This window comes from Aptenodytes patagonicus, chromosome 2 (genome assembly GCF_965638725.1).
Source record: "Aptenodytes patagonicus chromosome 2, bAptPat1.pri.cur, whole genome shotgun sequence".
In the NCBI taxonomy this organism is placed as follows: Eukaryota; Metazoa; Chordata; class Aves; order Sphenisciformes; family Spheniscidae; genus Aptenodytes; species Aptenodytes patagonicus.
The window spans coordinates 117,094,202-117,114,702 of NC_134950.1; the positions used below are offsets into that span (position 1 = coordinate 117,094,202).

A 20,501-nucleotide genomic window follows, 5' to 3' on the forward strand; every position below is an offset into this window, starting at 1 on the left:
TGATGGCTCAGCTGCAAATAGGTTTGATTGTACTCAGTTACAGAGGAAAGAGTTGGATTTTCACTGTTTAGAGTTGGACTCAATAAGCATGGGAGATTTTGTATATATTTTCATGCTTCTGTGTTGACAAATGAAGACCAGGGTTACCCAATAGGAAGTTTAATTTTCTAGTAGCTGTCAATGGCTTTACCGTCATTAAGACATTGAAAATACATTTTATAATAGGTGCATGTGTGGTTCACAGTTCTCGTATTTTGGCCAACAGATTTCATGCCAGGCAAATACTGCAGAATGTGCAAGTTATTGGGTTTTTTTTGTTTGGTTGTTGTTGGTTTGGTTTGTTGTTTTTTTTTTTTTTTTTTACTAGAACTGGTATTTAGTGTTAGCATGCCTGGATACCTCCCTGAGGATTAATTTATCAAACGCTAAATAAAACATGTCTTCTGACTGTTTTCTTTTTCCTAATGTTTATTTTCCATGCCAATAGGAGGTTACTTTTTTAAATAGAAAGTGGAGGGAAAGCAAGAAAAAGACTGAATAGGAGAAGAAAGATGCTGAAGAAATGAGGGATGGGGGGGGGCAGTCTATTGTGCACCAATCTATCACTTTTTCTTGGGAGAATACAGAAATGACTTGTCTATAAAATTCTCATTAGCTTAAAATAAGCAAAAATGTCTTCTGGAATCTTATTATGCAATGTCAAATTGAGTAATAAAGGCTTGTTTTTAATGAACTCCTGAGGACACTGGATGAGCTTTAGCACTATGAAACTGTCTCTTACAGTCAGTTTCCCTATCTTCATGATACTGCTCTCTGCTGGGGTATCTGGGGAAGAAAAAAAAGGGTCATTTAACAATGTTACTGGATTTGGAAAGACAAATGGCTTCCTGATTGCCAACTTGTCCACATGCCAATAACAAAATCTGCTATAATTTGCCTCTTTTGTTATTCCAGTCCAATTCCGTGTGAGGATGCTTGTTTTGGAATTAAATTGCTCTCTTTTAAATTAAATCAGCCAAAGGTTCGTTTATTATGTTTGAAACTAAGGTGCTCAAGTAAGGCATGCACAACATTGAAACAAAGTAGCTAAATTAGTAAATTAGAAGTGATTTAACTATTTTATTGTCATTTTTTGTGCAGGAATGACTCAAGTCTACAGGATGATTTTGCCTTTATGAGGTGACTAGAAGGTAATTAGCAGTTTAGACCGCATATACAACAATTTACCAACTTCAAAGTATTCAGTGGTGTGGTTTGGTTTGATTCAGATAAGCAACTTTCAGCTTGCATGTTTATCCAGGACTTATCTGAACTATTTGGGTTGAAGTAGGTAATAGGAACAAAACCTACAACTAACCGAAAGTTAATATTTTACATTAATAAAACACCAGCTATTCTTAAAGAAAGAAGCAGGAAAGACTAAAAAATTAGGACACACTCCTTGACTGATATGAATCACCATAGACCAAATTGACATAGACCACTGATATTTAACTGCCTTCCGTATGTGGAATCTTAAAGGTTTTCCTTATGGGATATATGTCATGGGATCAAATTTACCTATTAATGTCGAACCTGTTACTTTTCATTCTCAGGCTTTTTGGGTTCCCCTCTTGAAAACCTCCTCTGTAGTTCTTTCTTTTAAAGTTTTGTTTTAAGTATGTATTCAGGCAGAAGTAAGTGGATGGCATTTAAGTGATTGTGCTAAGCTCTGATCTTTCTCAATTTATTCTTTTCTCCTGCTCTCCCTTTCAAATGGTGGATGGAGAAACTAAGTTAATGTAATAATATTTCCAAAGGGAATTAAAATGGCTTTTAGGAACTTGAAGTATGTTCTGCCGTACTCAGTTGTAGAAATTGGCATCAGGGACTTTGCTGATGCCTTTGGACATGAGATATTCAGTGACTGCTACTTTCCAAGCCAAGTATGATGGACCTTTGACCATGGATGAGCTAGAATGACTCAACTGAGTCGGTGCATGGAGGCAGGTGGGTTTCAATTCAGCTGAATTTGGGTGAGGCTCATAAACTTCCATGCTATGAATAGGTGGGCTAGGAAAGTCCGGGTATACGTTTGCAGGTGTCAGCTGAGAGATTTGTACATTGAAAGTGAGGTTCAGAAAAACTAGCTGGTATGTGGGCTTTGTTTCCTTTTCCTTTTGAAGAGTGAGCGGTGGGTATAGCTCTGGGGCGTACAAAGGGCAGAGTGTCAGGGCACACCTCTGGTCAGGGACAGGTTAAAATCTCACCCGTAGATTGTAAAGCACTTCCTTTCTTGCCCTGTCTTCAGTTTGCCTGACCTTCAGCCTTCCCCCAGCTCTTGCCAAGCCTGCCCGTGTTACTGGCTAACTCTCCCCTTCCTTTGTGCCGTTTTCTTCAATGGAGCATCTGATGAACTCCAGCTCCCACCGTGCCTTGCATTGGTGCTCGCACAATGCTGCTCTGACTCCTTTATACAACCTGCTGGCCTGTGCCAAAGCTCGGGAGCAGTCTTAGTATCTCCAATGCTTCTGCAGAATTTTCCATCCTGGTCTCCATTTCTAAATTTCTCTTTTGCTGCCTGCAAGCTCTCCCTGCCATAGTTACTTCTGGTGTGCCATCCCCCCGTGCTGCCAGCACCACCTATCAGTGACAGAAGTGGCTCGCGGGCAGGTGGAGTTCGGCTCCCCCCTTGCTGCTTTCGACAGGGACAACGCTGGCACTGTGGGGCAGAGGATTTTGTAGCATAGCTTGGATATGCACTTCAAGCGAGAGCAGTGGTGACTGCATGGATGCACCACCTTCATGCTTTCTCGACCAGACTAATCCTTGAACTGAAAATTTAATATATACATCTGTACATGCAGATTAGCCCTGGGTCATTAGCTTTCTTACAGAGAAAACATTTTAAATTAAAGAACATAATTGGTGAGCAAATATGCAAGGTATTTTGCAGTTAGTTTCCAACCTAGCCCTTGATTCTGCACAGTGCCGAAGACACCAGACCCATCTGGTAAAACACGCACACAGATATTTAACAACACAGCTTGTTCCATCTTGAGTGTCCAGCACACGTGTAAACTCTTTCTCAGACCGGGACCAGTATGCCAGTATGGCTTGGACTTCTGCAACTTGAGGATACTAAAATGCGTTGAACAGGCTCTGCTATTCATCAGGGTTTGCAGTGGGCAGTAAATTAGCTTGGTGTTTTTCAGAATGGGACTTCAAAATGCATGAGAGGAGTATAGGGCTTCACATTCCTCTTTTGATGTGTTGGCCTGTGTGTATGAGAGCTCACGCAGAACTTTATTGATATGCTGAAAATCTGAATGCTTCTTTATTATTCGAAATCACTTCATAGGGGCTTTGCTACTTAAAAAAAAAAGAGATTCAGATGTATACTTTGTACCTTTCAATATTTGTCAAAGATTAAATTATCACAGCCAGCTCTTAAGACTACTGATCAAATACTTTAAAAACATACCTGTTTCAGCTTAGGTAAGTGAAATGGCCACAGCATCTGCAGATTTCTCCTGTGTTGCTCTGTACTTAGCCTGGAAAAAATGTCTGAGTACTGCAAATCCTGAAGTACAAGTCTTCTGTTGTTTAAGATCTTAACTGGAGGTGGTTAACACATTTGCAAATAATCCCTGTATATCAGGTTTTCTTTAAATTTGGGGTTGAATACAAAATGATTTTGTGCGTATTTTAAGTTCCTCAGCAGTTTGGAGCTGTGACCCTCAAGTTTTCTTACACGGTGGGCTCAAAGATTTACTGGTGTAGGGCTGATAACTTGCCTTTATTTTCAGAAGGGCATAAAACGTAGCCCAAAGCAGTTCAGGACAGTGCACCCTGCTCAGCAGAGAATGACTTAGAGCAGCTGCTGAGGTAGGGCGTGGAAAGAGAATGGTGCTGTGGGCATCGTTTGACTGATTGTAGTTTTGTGCTTGGTGACTCTATGTATATGTCTGTGTTTCAAAGTCTCTGACAGGACTCCTGGTGGTTTCACGGGTACTTTGATCAAGTCTATTTTGAATAAAATAGACTAGGAAAAAACCCTCAGAGCAGTAAATGGAGAATGGGCTTTTTTTCTGCAGAAAATAGGGTATGTGTTGCTTTTAAAAATTTTTTTTCAGAAACACTTTGGCTCTCCAAAGAATTAAGTTTTAATTGAAACAATTCTGCATTAATAAACTAACTCTTTTAAAACAAATATTTTATTTCCACTTAATATGTCTTTTCTAGTTTTGCTTTTCTGGTGAGATATTTTATTCTTTTCTTTGTGTTCCTTTTTGGTTTTCCCTTTTGCAAAATACCAGAAAACAGTGAAAGAGTGGGAAGGAAACTAGTAGGAACATGTAATAAAAAATGTGAAAATTAACGTGTGGGGTTTTTTTCCAAACAGCTCAATGAAACTTCATTTTGCACAAAAAATGCTTGCTGATCCTGCGCATGGGCAAACCGACCTATTTTCTGTTAACAAAGTTGTTGAGTAACACACAAAGACATATAAAGCCAAACCCCGTGGGACTCCAAAATGTCCCCACTCAGAGATTCACCACCCACAGAGAGCCTGATGGCTTGTCGTGTATGTGGATGTTGATCCCTTCCGTCATGAAAGTGAAACAGGTATAAAGAAGGGGTAGCTCTGCCGGTGTCAGTGCATCCATGCTGAGCTGCGCTGGCTGAAGAGCTCTCCCGAGGGTTTTGGTTAATGGATGAGGATAGCTCGGCCAGGCTGGATGAGGAACATTTCCAGCTCTTCTCTTACCCTCTCTTCTCCCTGTCCCCGCTCCAGTGCATGGGTGGCTGAGCCGCTCCTGTATGGACAGCAGAATAGCCACCAACATCCATTTTTAGGTAAATTGTCACTGATTTTGGTTTGTCTTGAGTGGTCATAGTTTGTAAGGAGTCTGGACAGTCATGCGCCAGGAGCAGACATCTGAGGTGGGGGGGGTTGCTTCCAGCACGATCCTTCTTGTCAGTCTCAGCTCTGCTTCTTCTGTTAACCCAGGGGAGAGGATGGGTCGCATTTAGGATGCTGCTCTGTGATCCTCATCAGCAGCCTCCCACAGGATGATTGCGCTCAGCCTTAACTGATGTGCTTCTCTCTCTTCCTCTAGATTGCAGTTTTGGAGGAAATACGTACAACAGCTCTATGAAATGGCACCTCCCTAGCAATCCCTGTGTTACATACCAGTGCCAGGTAAGGATGTCATCAGCATCGTGGTTATTGAGTTGTGAGCTTTTCCCATGAAATTCTGAGCCTTTTTTATCCAATCCAAACAACCTGAAATATTTTATACCCAAAGCACAATACAGAATGTGCATTCAAAGTAGTTTAAATCCACTCTCATGTGGCCAGCTATAACCAAACATTCAGAAGGATAGGTTTTATGACTTGAGTACCCAAACGTTGCTGAAGGAGAGGTACGCAGCCTTGCCATTTCTTGCTGTCTTGACTTTGAAATAAGTCCTCATTTTTCAGCATGCTAAGCCTTTTCTGAGATACAAATTATTATTTTAGTAATTGGACACTTTTGTGTGTATGTGTCCATGGGTTTTACCGGGGATGTTCTTTAAGAGAAACCCACAACCAAGTCTTCTTTTCCTGGGCTCCTGTGCTGTTAACACAGTGGTATTTTTGGTAGATTACCTATCTGCAACCGTAACATTTGCAAGATTGTCCATTTTCAGGCACAAAACAAGTAATTATGTAGGTAATTTTAGTTTCTGTCTGTGAATAGATCTGCAATTTTTGCTGATAATTTGATCCAGTTTTCATAATAACACTCAGGCAGCTACTAAGAATCACAACTGTTGGAAAGAAGAGAGATGAATGAGTATGAAGAGCTTCTACAAATAGGAGAAAAGTGTTTCAAGATTTTTCTCTTTTTCTGTGATACTTCTGCTCTACTAAATTCACCCATGTTTTTAAAGACAAGTGCACTGAGAAGAATGAAGTTGGAGCAGCAGTATTCTGTATCCTTGCACTTAATGAAAAGATACTCACAGCTTGAATTTAGGTACTTTGATCACTACTAGCTACATGAAATGATCAATTCTTTATTGCCTGTTTTAGTGTCTAAATGTAAAACTGGCTGATCCTGTTTACCCTAGACCCACACATTTAAAAAACAGGTTTCCCTTGCCTCCAAATGCAAAGCTGCAAGCGGCGAAAAAAGTAGCAGCCTTTTGTGCACAGATCCTCACACCCAGATTTGCTCAGGAGGACTCTTGACTTCTCGACCAAGAAGTACAGGAAATGTTAATTTACTAATACTTATCAGGCGAAGCATCAAAGATAAGTGTCTCCCCTCTACAGAACAAGATGCTTTTATCTGCTTTCTAAGTCTTTTTTCTTCCAAGGGGAGAGGGATGAGAATGCCTTGTGTCTGGCCTGTTTTCACCAGACCTGCATGGCAGATTACTGAGGCTAAGGATTCCTGATAAAGCAGGATTCCTTTTCCTAAGAAGGTGCTTGGTTTCTTACCTGATGCATTTTAAGGCACATCCTGTGTGTGGAGTCAGGGACGCTCAAGTGGATCTTTTGACTGTGGATTAACCTGAATCCTGATACCAGGCAGCAGGTACAGAAAGAAAAGAGGTTTTGAAATCCAGTGCTTGGCAGCATGTGCCGTGCTTTAATTGTACCGCTGGTAATTGTGGATTTTTGCTTGTTAAAGCAACGACAGCGCTAACAATGAACGTGTCTGATCTGCTTCTTTTTCAGGAAGGAGTGATAGTAGAGTCAGAGGTACAGTGTGTTGTTCATTGCAAAAACCCTTCCAAACTCATGGGAATGTGTTGTCCTGTGTGTCCAGGTGAGATTTCATGGGAAGATGCTGTTCCACATGTGCAACTGTATTCCTAATGATAACCAACATTATCTGGGAGGTTGCCTCTAACTTCTCCGTTGTACTTGACAAGTTACTAAAATGTGGGCCAGTGGCTTGCCATGCACTAAATGACACAAGAGCATGCTTTGTATTTTTTAGTAGAGGACATGCAGACTGGGGAATGCATAGGCAATAGCCTGTGGCAATAGCCACATATGTATTTACGTTGTTCTTCAGAGGGTCTGTCAGCTGGGTTTGCCTGGCTGATGACTGGGATTTTGTTAGGAGGGGAAGTATAAGAGTAATCCTAAAAGAGGAGACTCACATTTTGAAAGGGAGTGGGTTGCGTTTGTGAAGCACGGTGGCAGATTAACCTGGTTTTATAGGCTAATTTAATTTTAACAGAGATTTTGTAGGTAAGCACTGCTCCAGTTGTGATATAATGAGTTTATTATGTTCTAATTTGTTATAATTTCTGCCAACATCTAATATAAACTCAGGGAGTAAGTATGAGTAGTAAAAAGCAAACAGCTTAGAAAAGTGTTTCAAAGCCACTTAATGGAAGACCTGACTTAGCCTTAACTTCACTGGTGCAAATTTGTCTGCTGTAGAAGGATGCTTTCTTTCCCCCAGAAGATATTTGGGTGTTCTCAAGGCCTTTGTAAAGGCTTCTGAAGTGATTTGTATCAGAGAGGATGGTACAATTTACTTTTCATATTGTCCTATGGTGAGGTGTGTTACAGGGAAAAGGCAGTGTGCTATCCTGAGCTAAACTTATTCAAATGCTGTTTTCCAGGTTGTATATTTGAAGGGAGACATTACAATGAAGGAGAAGAATTTAGGCCTGAAGGAAATAAATGTACCAAGTGCTCTTGTATTGTAAGTATTTGCCTTTTGGCATTGTATCTCCCTGTATGAACTTCAAAAGGCATGTTCTTATTGCCATAACAAAGCAAAAAATATAAGGAATTCAACACTATTATGCATTCTTCTCTTGGAGTTCAAGTTTCTATTGAAGATTTTACTGCACTAATACATTATATCACTCATATTCTCTGTTTATTGTCTTTTCTTGTGACCTCACACCGTGCGCAGATAGAGCAGGATATTTGGGAGAGGCTCGATGTGTTAAATTAATGTTGCTTTTTTTTGTTGTGATGGGATCGTGCAGGAGGAGACAGAAAGCTTTTGGTGTTTCACCTATTGATCAGCATTTATTAGATGTTTCCTTAAACTGATCTTTCTCAAAGATTCCTCTCAGCTGTATGTGGCAAGGGCCTTTGCTGTGAATTACTGAGTGAAAGGATGAGGGTAGCCTCTTTAGGCTGTCCCAGGTGGATTTTGGCTTGACACTTAATGAAAAGGTCATATCCTGGATTTTATCCTTCACTAGCAACAATATAGAAAGGAAGTAATAATTGCATCCTTTGGGTAATGAGCACAGGCTTCTCTTTCACTTCCATTAAGTTAAAAGATAATGCTGTATGAATTGGGGCAGATAACTTTGACTGCATTGGTGTGATCTGACAGACCAGTAAAATGCAAAGTTCAAATCACTGCTTTTGTTGCAATCTATGGGCTGGTTATCAGCAGAAAATGCAAGACCGGGGAACTTTACATTTCAGTAGAATGCCGAGAGTTTCATCAGTACCAGACACAGCTGTCCTGCATCATGAAAATAAAATAAAATAAAAAAGGGAGGCGAGAAGGATAGAATTAAAAAATTAATATGTATTTATACACAGACACACACACACATTTAATGAAGATGCTGCAGAGAACTTGGACTGTTTTGCAGGAAAAAATCCTGGTAATCTGCAAAATTAATTTATGCTAAATCATTACTGCCACTGTGGAGAATTAGGCTGCTCAGCTGGTTTTGTTTTTGTTTTTGTTTTTTTTTTTTAGTTTTAATCCTGTAATAATGAAAATATGCCGTCACACATGTCACGGTGATATATGCCCTGGGCTCCTGCTCTGCTGAATGCCTCTTGTCCCAGGCTGAGGAACATTGCTCCCTCTGTACTCAGTGGGTCCCCCTCTCACTTCAACTTCAGGTGTAAAGCAGTAGCTTTGCACTCTGGCTTTCCTTAGTCATGTTCCTCAGGGGCAGGGGAAGGCAGGTCTGAATGGTTGAGAAGTCTGTGGAGACATGCTTGAGTCTTTATGGGCTGTGCTTTGCTCTTTCCTAAGTACTGTACAGATACTGCCTATTGCCCAGTTGTTGGCGTGCCAATATCTCCTTGATCAACTTTCCTTTGTTCCCTAAATAACAAAAGCAACTGTGCTGAGAAGACCACGTGTGTGTGCGTGTGTATGTGTATCTGGGGGAGAAAAGATAAAGAAATACAGGGTATATAAGGTCGGACCTGAGGGTCTTTCCTTGGCAGTTACCAGTCCCAGGTACCTTGGAAGAGGAAACACATCAGCTACTGATAGTAAGAGATTTAAAGCCTCAAGCAAGAGGCTCAACGATCCTTCCAAGAAAGACGGTCTTAACATTGGATGTTAATGACATCTGTATAAAATGTCCAGCTCTAATTCTGAATCTTACCAACAGTAAAAGAAGCACCATATGTGCGTAAGCTGCACCTGACCTTCCTTCCCTCTCTCTGCAATACCTTTTTTTCACTGCCTCTTGCCCATTTCCTTCAGAATTTGGGCCCATGCTAATTCCTATGTAATTTAAATTGGAAGCAAATAATGGGGGCATCCTCAGGGCTGTGATAGTGGTTTGCTACCTGCTTTACATCCATTCCCTTTGGGGAATGGGTCCCCACTGAATCTCTTATCTAAGCAGTTGGTGGATGTCTTCTTTAAAGATACCTATCTAGTCATGCAATGTGATGGGAACAGGCTTGTGTGTGATGTGCTGTAACTTGTGCAGGCTTTAATAGATGAAAGGTAGCTCCTCACCACGAATTAGATTTTTCTGGGATTTGAAATTGTAACTATTTAGTGAGTCTTTTGTGGAAACATGGCAGAGGAAGTGGCACAAATTATTGTCAAGGTATTTTGGAGGGGGTGGTGGTGTGAGGATTCAAGACACCTTCACTTCAGGGTGAATTCTGCATTTTACTTGGGAGCAAGCTTTTCTAACAGTGGATTATTCTGGACTCCATAGGCCATCACTGTCCCAGGGGTAACTCAGGCTGGGACTGCAGGAAGCACTGGACAGGAAGAAAGTAAGGAGGGATGGCTGGGGTTTGTTTTCCAAGGGAGATGTAGGGCTGTCCCGCACTCGTTAAATGTATTTAAATAAGGAATTACTTACAAAAAAGGAATTTTACAGTTGCAAAATGATGCACTCAAAAGTCAGCAGGCCTGGACTATGGGGCCCAATCTTTGGAAAGCTCTTTGGTAGTTCAAGTTAGTAGTATTTTCAGTTCAAAGTAGTACCTACTAGATACTGCGGAGCTCCTTAAGAATGCAAAATGGTGGTTAAGATTTTTTGTTGTTGTTTTTAACACGCGTTGCTTGTGCAAATGAGAACAAAGTGGGGATCTTAGGAGTTGGCGATCCCCGTCTTGGCGGAGCAGACTGGCCGATTGCGGGGCTTCCCTTGTGCTCCTCAGCCCCGAAGGGTAGGGAAAGCAATGGCACAGCTACGTGTGGACAATTCACTCAGTCCTTACCCATCATGTGTTCAACTCGTTAATATGGTTTGTTTAACACCACTTGTGGTTCTATTTATTGTCTTCTGAAAACCGGACCAAACCCACCAAACTCATTTCATGTAGGTCACCAAAACAACCCATTAACTAATAACTTTTGGGTTGCTACCGAGCCAGGCCGCGCTCATGGTGGTGGTGAGGCAGAGATGAAAGGCCCTGTATTCCATTACCGCTCTCCTGAGTGAGCCGCTCCTTGGGGCGACTAAGATTTCTTGCTGAAAATGAAAATGAATCACCTCTCACTCAATGCATATTGCCTGTCAGGAGTGAACGAGCTGGCTTTTAATGACTCGGTTTCTCTGGGGAGAGGCATTTGTGTAAGAAAGGTGGACGGGATAATAGGGATCTCCTTGCACCCCGGCTGAAACCCAGCTGTCTCACAACAATTCATCTGTCTGGCTTGTTCCTGCTTTTCATGATAGGCCAGCGGCCTGTTCTAGAGAAACCTTGGATATTTTCCCTACCATAAGCACCTACTTAAATGAAGGACTGGTTGCTTTAATCAAGTGTTATTTCTCAGATACTACTTTTATGAGGTCGAGAGTGTGTTTCTGCTTGCACAGCAAGAGCACTTGGCTTACATGTTTCCTTTCCTACAGCCTGCATTAAAATAGTCAGACTATGATTATCTTAAATGTTTTCATTTTCTCTTTTGATGCAGCACATTTGGGAAAAAAAAAATAGTGGAGAGGGAAGGAGAGAGAGCCAGGGAGGGAGGAGAGGAGGTTTGGCAGGAAAGTGACCTTGCGTGAGAGTGGTAACCATGGAGAAGCTTATCTTTGAATGGTAGTATCCAAACTTATAACTAGACCCTTTTGACTCACACCGCTGTTACCCAGACCATGGGCGCTGCACGTTTCGGCATGCGAGGCATGCGGCGGTACGAGGCACCGCCACGCTGAGAGCGCACAGCACTATGGAGATGACGCAGCCCAGGACCCGTCTTCCTTCACACCCCCGCAGGGAGAAGGGGAGCAGACCGGCTCGGGAAACAGTTGGAGGCTGGATTACGGCATTGCTGGGATGGCTGAGGGCCGGGAGAGGGAAGGGTCGCGCCGTCTGTCTGTCCTGCAGGGAGGCATGTCGTGGGGACGACCTTTGGCAGGGTGGTCATGCACGTTTTGTCCCCAAGCAGCATCATTTTGCTTCTTAGCTGCTCTTCCAAAATGATTTGAAGCAAGTGAAACACAAATGGCTGGACACAGAGCACGGGGGTTTGGGGCCCTTGGAGAGCTGAATTTAAAAGCATCAATCTCCTTGGCATCATCAGGGGCTTTTACACCACTGCTCAGGTGTGCTCAGAGGGACTCAAGACGCACACAGCTCCTGGTCTGCAGGTGTACGCGTGGGTCTGTGCAGGAAATGTCTTGTCACTTATGTTCCTGAGTGCTAGGGTGCAAAAACTGCATAATGAAAGTTTTGCACAAAGAAAAGGAAATCGCACCGAGGAAAACTTTTCATAAAACAATGAGTAACAGGCGTTGCAACTGTGATAAGTAATGAGAAACTACATATGTTAGTGTTTTGGACACTGAGGGTGGAATTCATCTTGTCTAGCTCCAACTATTCAGAAGTAATGTGTCTGGTCTGAGCTACTTATCTGGGCTGCTCTTCAGTTAATAAAGAGAGGGAGATGTGGGATGGATTACTCTCTGCAGATGCCTATCTTCCTCCACTAACTACAGGGGGAGCCTACCCGGCTCCCTGGACTCTGAGATGGCTAAAGATAGCTGAGATGGATCCTGCCCCTGCAGTCAGCTGGGTGATAAAGCACCCTGATACTGCTTTGACGGCTTGGCTTTAACAGATATTGGGAGCTGCTGAAATACGTTCCCACCACAACAGACTGCAGGGGATGTACTCCAGTCTAGTGGGAAACTCAGGGGAACACGCAATTAAATGTATCCTCAGTGAAGGCTGATAGCAGAAGCTATGTCCAAATTCAAATTTCCATCCTCAGTGCAGTGCCAAACACTGATCTTCCCAAATTTCCATGTACTCCAGCTGCTTTGATTCAGCTCCAAACTCCAGCAGACACTGTCTGTCCCCACTTTGGGGGCTAAGAAACGTAGACGAAGAGTTGTAGTCAGGGGTGGAAAAGCAAAGAGTTGGTCTTTTGGTAGGAGGAGTGTTCACTTTCTCAAAGTTAGTGACATACGCAGAAGTGGTTGGCTTACGGGTGGATGCAAATGGAGAGCAGTAAGCATTCAGAAATGGGATGCAGAGGCGTGCTCACCATGTCTCTCTGGGAACCACCCGTAAGTTTGTCTGCAGATTTTTTTCAAGGCTAGAAAGTTTGGTTTTCTGACTAGCCTAATAAAACCACAATCTTCTAGGTAGGTGAAGAAGTATGGCTGTGCAGGTAGGTGTGGAAGAGCAAGGACTTGGCATGTGCTGAACTTCAGCAAGAAAAATAATGCAGCATAGAGATATAGACAGTGTCCTGTTATTCTTTCTTTCTTTATCTGATTTTCTTCAGACTTCAAAAAGTATACCCACTTCCATGGGGATTGTACACAACATGTGCCATGTCTGAAATATTAAATTCCTTCAATTTTGGAAATATCAAAGTTAAAAAAAAAAAAGTTTGGACATTTTAAAAAAAAATTGGTTAGAAAACAATGTGAGTTTTTTTCTTTTCTCTCATTGACATGCATAGCCATTTTTACTCTTTCTTTTGTTTTCTCTCAAAAAATGCAAAAATTTTCTCAAAAAATGTGTCTGAGAAAAAGTTTAAAATAATTTTAATAAAAGTCATGGAGTAGAGTTCAAAATAAAATTAATCATACAAGTAAAAACAAGTAAACTCTGGAATAGCAATGCAAGTGAGCGTAACACAGTGTAATTATTCAGTGTAAATGATTCATATTCATCAGCACTTCAAATCTCAGACTTTAGAAAGCAACTTTCTGTGGCAAGGTCTCATTTCCTCCCTCTGTGGATATTTGAATTTCATCCTACACCTCTCCTACCTGCAGAGCTTCCTAGCTCACCTAGTCCGAGCGTGTTCCCAGCTCAGGCTGCAGAAACCCTTCGTCATACTTTTAATTTTGGTGAGGATTGAAGGAGTCTTTCTGTGCAGCGAGAGACTGTGCCCAGTTTGGGCACATTTCTAGGGGAGCAGAGGTATTGAGCAGCTTCCTGAAGACCTAGGTGACTCTTTAAGGATCATAAGCCTGGAACATGCAGCATCTTTCTCATATCCCTTCCTTCCTCAGAGCCCTTTGCTCTCACCCCTCCTGCTCTTCAGGATCCAGTTCAAACTTACCTTCATGTAAGTTCAAAGATCCAGTTCAAACAAACTTCAGCATGGTCCATGCTCCTCTGGCTGTGCAGTCAGAGGGGTTACCTCCAGCTGTTGCTCTCCCTTCTTCTGCATCATTTTACATAGGTAGCACTACCAAGTTGTTATTTCTGAGAGGGCATCTACGGCCACCAAAGATGAGTGCCCATTGTGCTTTCTATCATAAGGACATGTATTCCTCTCCCCAAGAGAAGAGAGTGCGGAAGAAGAATGTGAAGAAAGATAAAAGGGTGATCTGGCAGATTTCTGTGGGAAATTTTTCTTGCTGGAAAAGAAGGGTGGAAATGCTGAGGAGTTGGAGGAAGGAGCTCTGCCTTTATAAGGCTCTTGTTTAGACAGAGACTGTCTTTCCAGTTTGATGATCCAAGATGGTATTGCGATAATTAATGAATTAAGTGATACTAGAAGCCATGGAAGACTTAAAACTTCCTGGGTACCTGAAGGGCCTAAGTAAATGCTGATTAACACCCCCCCCCCCCCCCCCAAACTGTGCATTGCATGAACAACCTCTTGCAGTACAGAGAAGAAGTGTCCGGGACATCTTATCATTTAAAGGAAATGAATGCACAGAGCAGGATGGATTTTGCACTCCTAAGGCATATAAAGAAAAAAATAATGCAGGTTGACCGCTTTTAAATGGTGATAATAAAGGCTTATACCTCGAGTGTAGGTTGCTGTAGTTCTTGCGAGCAAAGGAACAGAGCTGATGCTGTCGGGTGTCTATCCCGTCTCGTTAAACTTTTCCTAATTAACAGGCTGAGATTGATTGTTCTTATTGACAAAGAAGAATTAAGTACACAGAGCTTTAACAATAAAGGAGAGCTGTTAACAGGCAGCCTCTGATGAGGGGACTATTTTTTATTGGCATTGGGCTGCAATGAAGATGACTGCAAATATCTGCTATAACTCACTCCTTGCAAAGGCAAGGAACTATCTTGGAGGGAAAACAAAGCAGTAAGATGGCAGAAAACAAAGAACCTGGTTAAAGTAAGCAAACAAACAAACAAAAAAGAACCTGCTGGCCAGCAGGGGATGAAAGGGTTGCACGTGGTTTCAAGAAGTGCCCGGTGAAGACAAAGGTTTTTATGCGAGACGGCTGTAGCACTTGTAAGTGGCTTCAAATGGGAATGCGTGTGGCATCTCGTGGGAACACTTGTGTGCGGAATTGATTTGGGTCTAAAAGATTCCCACAAGTTGTGGTAGGAAGCAGTAAAAGCAATAGCTTGTCAATTAACAGGGCCTTTGTTTGCCAAACATTTTATGAAGAGTCCAAGGCCCTTCTGCCTGGTGTTACAATGAAGGAAAGGCTGAGAAGAGTAGGAGTGCTTGGCTTTCATGTTTGTAACCCTTTCAGTTTAAATAAACTTGGATGTCACAGGTTTGGAGGTTGTTATCGGATAACAATAGTTAATGATTTTAAACTTGCACACAGCCCTCTGTGTCCTGAGACAAGATGTCTTAGTATGCACAATACTGCTAAATGAATTTACACAAGAGGGCTTAATTAGCTGCGTAACACCTACTTGTTTTCCTTTGTCCGATTTTCAAAAGCAAAAAAAAGAAAAAAAATTAAAGATTGGAGGCAAGGCAATACATTGCTACATGTGGGGCTTTGGGTTTTAGTTTTTTCCCCTCTCTCAAGTCTGACCTCTGCATCACTTTGGGTACCATATTTTTTTACTTAATCGTGCTGTAACCATTGACTTTGTTCATATTTAATGTCTTTTGTAGAAGACGTAAAGTGAAACTTGGGATCATTAAGTTTGAACTGCTGTTGAGATCTAGTGTGATTGCCAAATTCCATCTTGACTTGCTATCAGTCTGCCTAAATTCTCCTTGCTCCTTCCACTGCCTCCTACAGCATTGCTTTTGTTTTCTGCCCTGGAAGCATTTTGTGTTGATAAGGGAGCAAGTTTCCAACCCTGCCTGATAAACTATTCTCCAGCTAGGATATGTGATAAATTAACATTTCTTACAACAAACCAGTCATATAGAAAGACTCCTTGGATTGCATCAACTTTTTAAATGTTAATGAACATATTTATTACTTTTGTTGCCTTATTTAATGATGAGGGACAAACACATTGGATAGTCAAGGGGAGGAAAATGATACCCAGCAAATTATTTTCAAGATTGTGACAGGCTGTAACTTTTTTATACAACTCATCCTTTTAGGCTGAGAGCAGGATAGGCTGTCAAAACAGACATGGGAAACAGAAAAGAAAAAGAAAGTTCTTAGAGACATGACAGGGATTTACTTATTCTGCCTTTAACCTGTCAGAAATAAAATTTGACTAGGAGCCAAACTATCATAACATCTTTGCCACTCTGCTGTGGGTACATCAATCTGAAGGAAAGATGCAGAAATCCTTGTGGGCAACTCAGGGTTAGAGTCAGCAGTGGGACGTAAGCCCCCAGCTTCCACCGTAGGTGCTTAAATATGAAAGGTGAGTCCTTAAAAATGCTTTCTAACTCTAGTGATAGAAATTGCCTGGACGTCTTAACTTTCTTCCAGGAAGTCCCGCTCCCACGGTACCTAAACTTCTGTCCCAAACATGACTAGAACACCATTAAACTTGACAACCCCAAGCTTCATTGAAAACCCAAGAAGTTTTCAGCTCTCTGCCAGAAGCTTTGTAACGAAGCATTGAGATTTTCTACGGAAAGCAGATGGGGGTGGGGTGTTGGTTTTTGTTTTTGTTTTTTTTTTCTTTTTAAACTGGAGTTTAGCGGCATTACTCAATATTTTGTGCTAAAATCATTGAAATGGAAATTTCTTTCTCACCCCTACTTGGGTGTCGGAGCCAATGCAATTGAAAGTGCAAAGTCCAGATTTCCAGCAGGCTCAGATCTGATGTTGGAGGCGTCTGAGCCCAAAAGGATTTGAGTAGCTTGCATGCTTTGTGAGGTTTCTTTTCCCTTTTTTCTTTTCTTTCTCCAGAACACAGCACCAGGAGTTTTCTGAGAGTAGGACAGAAGCTAATGTGCTCTTGCCAGTAGTATCTTCACAGGAAAAAACAGAGCTGGCCTCAGCTCTGAGAGCATAACAACGAGGAGAGTCTTGTTCCTTTTACCATCCTCTGCCTTGCACCCAAATATTCAACATGCTGAACAAAAATTTGAAAATGAGACAATATATGTGAAAATAATGAATTCCAAGAAGTCTAAGGATTTTGTGCTTTTCAGCACTCAGTCTGTTGTCTGCCCTCTCTCCTAGTTGCAGCATAACTTTCCTTCTCCTGGATGCAGCTGAATAGCAGTTCTTCCTAGCAATCTCAGTTGCTGATGCACTATTTATTCTTTCATCAGCCAGCTGATCTGCCCTGCTCTCTGTCTTTTGAGGTCAGTTTTTTTAATTCCCCAAGGTTCCTGCAATTACCATTCCTCCCCCATCTAGGTTTTTTAGTGCTGCACTTAAGCAAGTATGGGTATGTACATGTCTGGGACCATGCAGGGAGGGAAAATCCTATGTTTATTGTATCTTCTACTATCCACTGCTCTTTGTAGTTGACATGCACATGTAAAATCTCTTATCAGTAGTACTTGTACAACATCTGCTGCTATGACTTTGTCTTTTTGACTGTGAACCTGATTCTAACACAGTGAGCATTTTATAAAGTAGCTAAATGGGAATAGGACCCATAAAAGTTGACACCTGATGGAAACCAAGCCAGGGAGGCATTTTCTTTCCCTGTGGTGGTGTTACATTCCTCGTGGTCAGCAGTTACAGCTCTGCCTCCTGAAGTATGGGCTGTGGGGTTTTACACTGTGTTCACATGGGCATCGCTTGAAGCTTTAGCGTTTATGGTGTTTGGAGGACACGTTCTCGCTTCCTGAGTGTTCAGTGCAGCAGAGGTAACAGCAAGCAATTATATGAAATGAGGAGTAAGTTACAGGCTAATTTGAGGGCCAAGGGGGATGGAGGGAGAAGAAACATGCTTGTACATCAACAGAAATATCGTTGACCTGTGTAGCACGTTTGCTATTGTTCCCCTGAGACTGTTTTTGCAGTATTTCTCTGAGGCAGATAAGAGGCTAATAAGGATACTATTAATACATCTAATCACCAGAAGTACTTTTTGCAGTTTTCATAATGAGTGCATGTGTTTCTATTTCTAAATATCTTATCCGGCTGCCTCTTATTGCTGTCAGTCTCTGGGAAATCCTTTATCTCAGACTTTCTTCAAACTTACGGAAAGAGAAGGTGGCAAAATTCCCAAAGTAGACTTGGATTTCGCTTGCTTGTTCCCTGATACTGCTCTTAAGACTTCAGTGAGTAGCCCCATATACTTTTGACTTGATTATAATAAATTTTTGATTCCTGTCTGATTTTTCATGTAGGGCAATGGTTTTCAAACAGAGAGGATGTTCCCTTCTCAGGATGTGACAAGGTTTAGCGGAGGGGAGCCAAGTCATGCTTAGGGAATATTTTTTTCCTTGATGAGGTGGTGGTTGCAAAACAACGTGTAAAGTGCACGGTGCTCCAAGGGGGGAGCAAGCAGGGCTCAAACTCACTGGGACCCTGGCACGGCTACAGCAAGGGAAGGTACCAGCTTGCCCACGAAAACCCAGGGGTATCCAGATGGTACAGAGATAAAAATCTGCAATTTCCAGCTTCCCACAAATTCCTTCATCTCTCCTTCATTTTGAACTCGTATCTTTTTCTAAATACTTATGTCTATTAAAGTGGGGAAGGACGCATAAGATGTGTCCTGGAGGTGGGCAGATGAAAGCAAAGGCAAAAAAGAATTCATAATTTCTGATGTACAGGATTTATACAGTATTTGTGCTCTTGCAAGCAAAGTAAACCAGTCATACTGGGAGTAGGAGCTTTAAGTCAGTATCACAAAAATGATTTCTAAAATCTCATTTGAAATTCATATCAACTTTTATCAGATGGAAAATTTTTTCCTAGGGATGACATTTGCCCATGGAAGGAAAACTAAAATAAAATGTAGCATACCACACCAGTCAGAATAGCCTGAAATATTCATATCTAGAATGCCAACAAGCATATTTGTGGTTCAACTACAGAATAAGTAACAATTTAGTATTATTAATTAAAAATCATTTAAGCACACAATCTCTGGGTAGTGTATAATATCATGTGTATTAAATTCTGTTTCCCCATTTCCCCAATGCTGAACAGTAATTTGGATAAAATTTAGTCTTCTATAATAGCTTGCAAAAATACCGGTTTAATAAATCAGAATCAATATGTTGAAAATGTGTAGGAGTGTGACAATTCATCTTCAACAGCTGGAACACCAGAATGAGGACGTGTCAGCCCTATGAAATATTATCAAGATTTTTCTCTCCAGCCTGTTGACAGAAATGAAATTTTGGTGTGGGGTGTTTTTTTTTTTGAGGGCTCAGGGTTTCAACATTTCAGCACAGAAAGGAAAGCAATGAAAAGAAACAGGATGGAAATTTTCAAACATGGTAGCTTATGGGTGTGCTCTTAGTTTTGGCTTTCGGTTCCAAAATCTAAATGGCCTCGAATAAGACAGTGCTGAATACCACCACCTCAGACTTGATACCACCACCTCAGACTCGAGTGAGAAAGTCTTAGCACTGGCTTTGAAAGCCTGGCCCTAGGGAAGAAGTTTGTTCTAGCCCTTTTAAACCTGATTTCGTTTAGACTCGATGTCTCCTCCTTTTATCCGAATTAAACAATGCTGCACTTAAAAGGTTGCAAATATTAAAATAAATGTGGTTTTCTATGATAAAATTGAGATAACTTTCTTTGTAAGAGTGGAATCCGGGAGCTGGGTTGGGTGGTATAAAAATAAGAAACTAATTATGTCCACTGCATAATTTTATCACCTATTGCTAGAGCGCTGTCAAAACAGCAGGCTGCTGTCTTTGGAGATCGCTATGTGCTATCTCTAAATTTTGCAAAACAAAGTTGTTTTTCGTGTAATCCCGCACGACCCATGATTTCCTGGTTCAATTAGGTTCATTTCAGTGATGTTAGCTCAGGAATAGATTGAGTCCTGCATTTGTAACTTACTGTTTTGATACTCAAGAGCAAATACTGGCAAACTTTACAGTAACATCTTGCGTAATGGCTTGGAGGGCGAATGGAAAATTTATTCTAAATGGATTTTTTTGCCATATTGAAAAAAAGTAATATGATGGGGCGGGGGGAGAGAAGGCTCTTTTTTTTTTTTTTTTTTTTTTTTTTAAATTAAACCGGAACATCCCCAGTGAAAAAGTCGAGTGTGCGTGGGTACCTCTATGTGCACATGCGTGCGTGTATGCGTGTATTTGGGTTTTGTGTGTGCGCTGGTGTGTGCACACGTATGAGCGTGTTTGTGTGAGTGCGTGTATTTGTGTGCAGGAGTGCTTACGTGCTTGTGCCTCTGTGTGCGTGCGCTCAGGTCTGTGCGTCTCTCGGTGTCCTTGACTGCGTGGCCCCGCGTGTCCGTCCCCGCCTGTCCCCACGTACCTCGCTGGGTGGGTGCGCGCCCCCGCCCCGCCGCGGGGCGGCGCTGCCGGGCGCGTCCCCGCCGGGCGGGCGGGAGCTCCGCGCTGTTGCCCAGCGCCACCTGGCGGCGGCGGCGGGCAGCGCTCCTGCGGGCGGCGCGGGGGGGGGGGGGGTGAGGGCGGCCTAGTCCGGCGTCACGGCCCTTTCTAAGCGGTCACCTTACAAAACGATATGGAAATAGGTTTGTAATTGCAGATTTTTTAAAAAGACCTGGA

At 42.1% G+C, this 20,501-nt stretch overlaps 1 protein-coding gene across 3 annotated transcripts in view; it reads left to right on the forward strand.

Moving 5' to 3' along the window:
• The window catches only part of BMPER (BMP binding endothelial regulator), a 154,295-nt gene that overhangs the window by 30,862 nt on the left and 102,932 nt on the right, over positions 1 to 20,501 (forward strand). For 2 of the 3 annotated variants that reach the window (XM_076330850.1, XM_076330852.1), the window contains 3 exons: positions 5,103 to 5,185; positions 6,713 to 6,803; positions 7,615 to 7,697. In XM_076330850.1, coding sequence (XP_076186965.1) covers positions 5,103 to 5,185; positions 6,713 to 6,803; positions 7,615 to 7,697 — 257 coding nt within the window. Of the gene's footprint in view, positions 1 to 1,160; positions 1,191 to 5,102; positions 5,186 to 6,712; positions 6,804 to 7,614; positions 7,698 to 20,501 lie in introns of those variants that run through there. The other variant, XM_076330851.1, reaches the window with a different exon arrangement.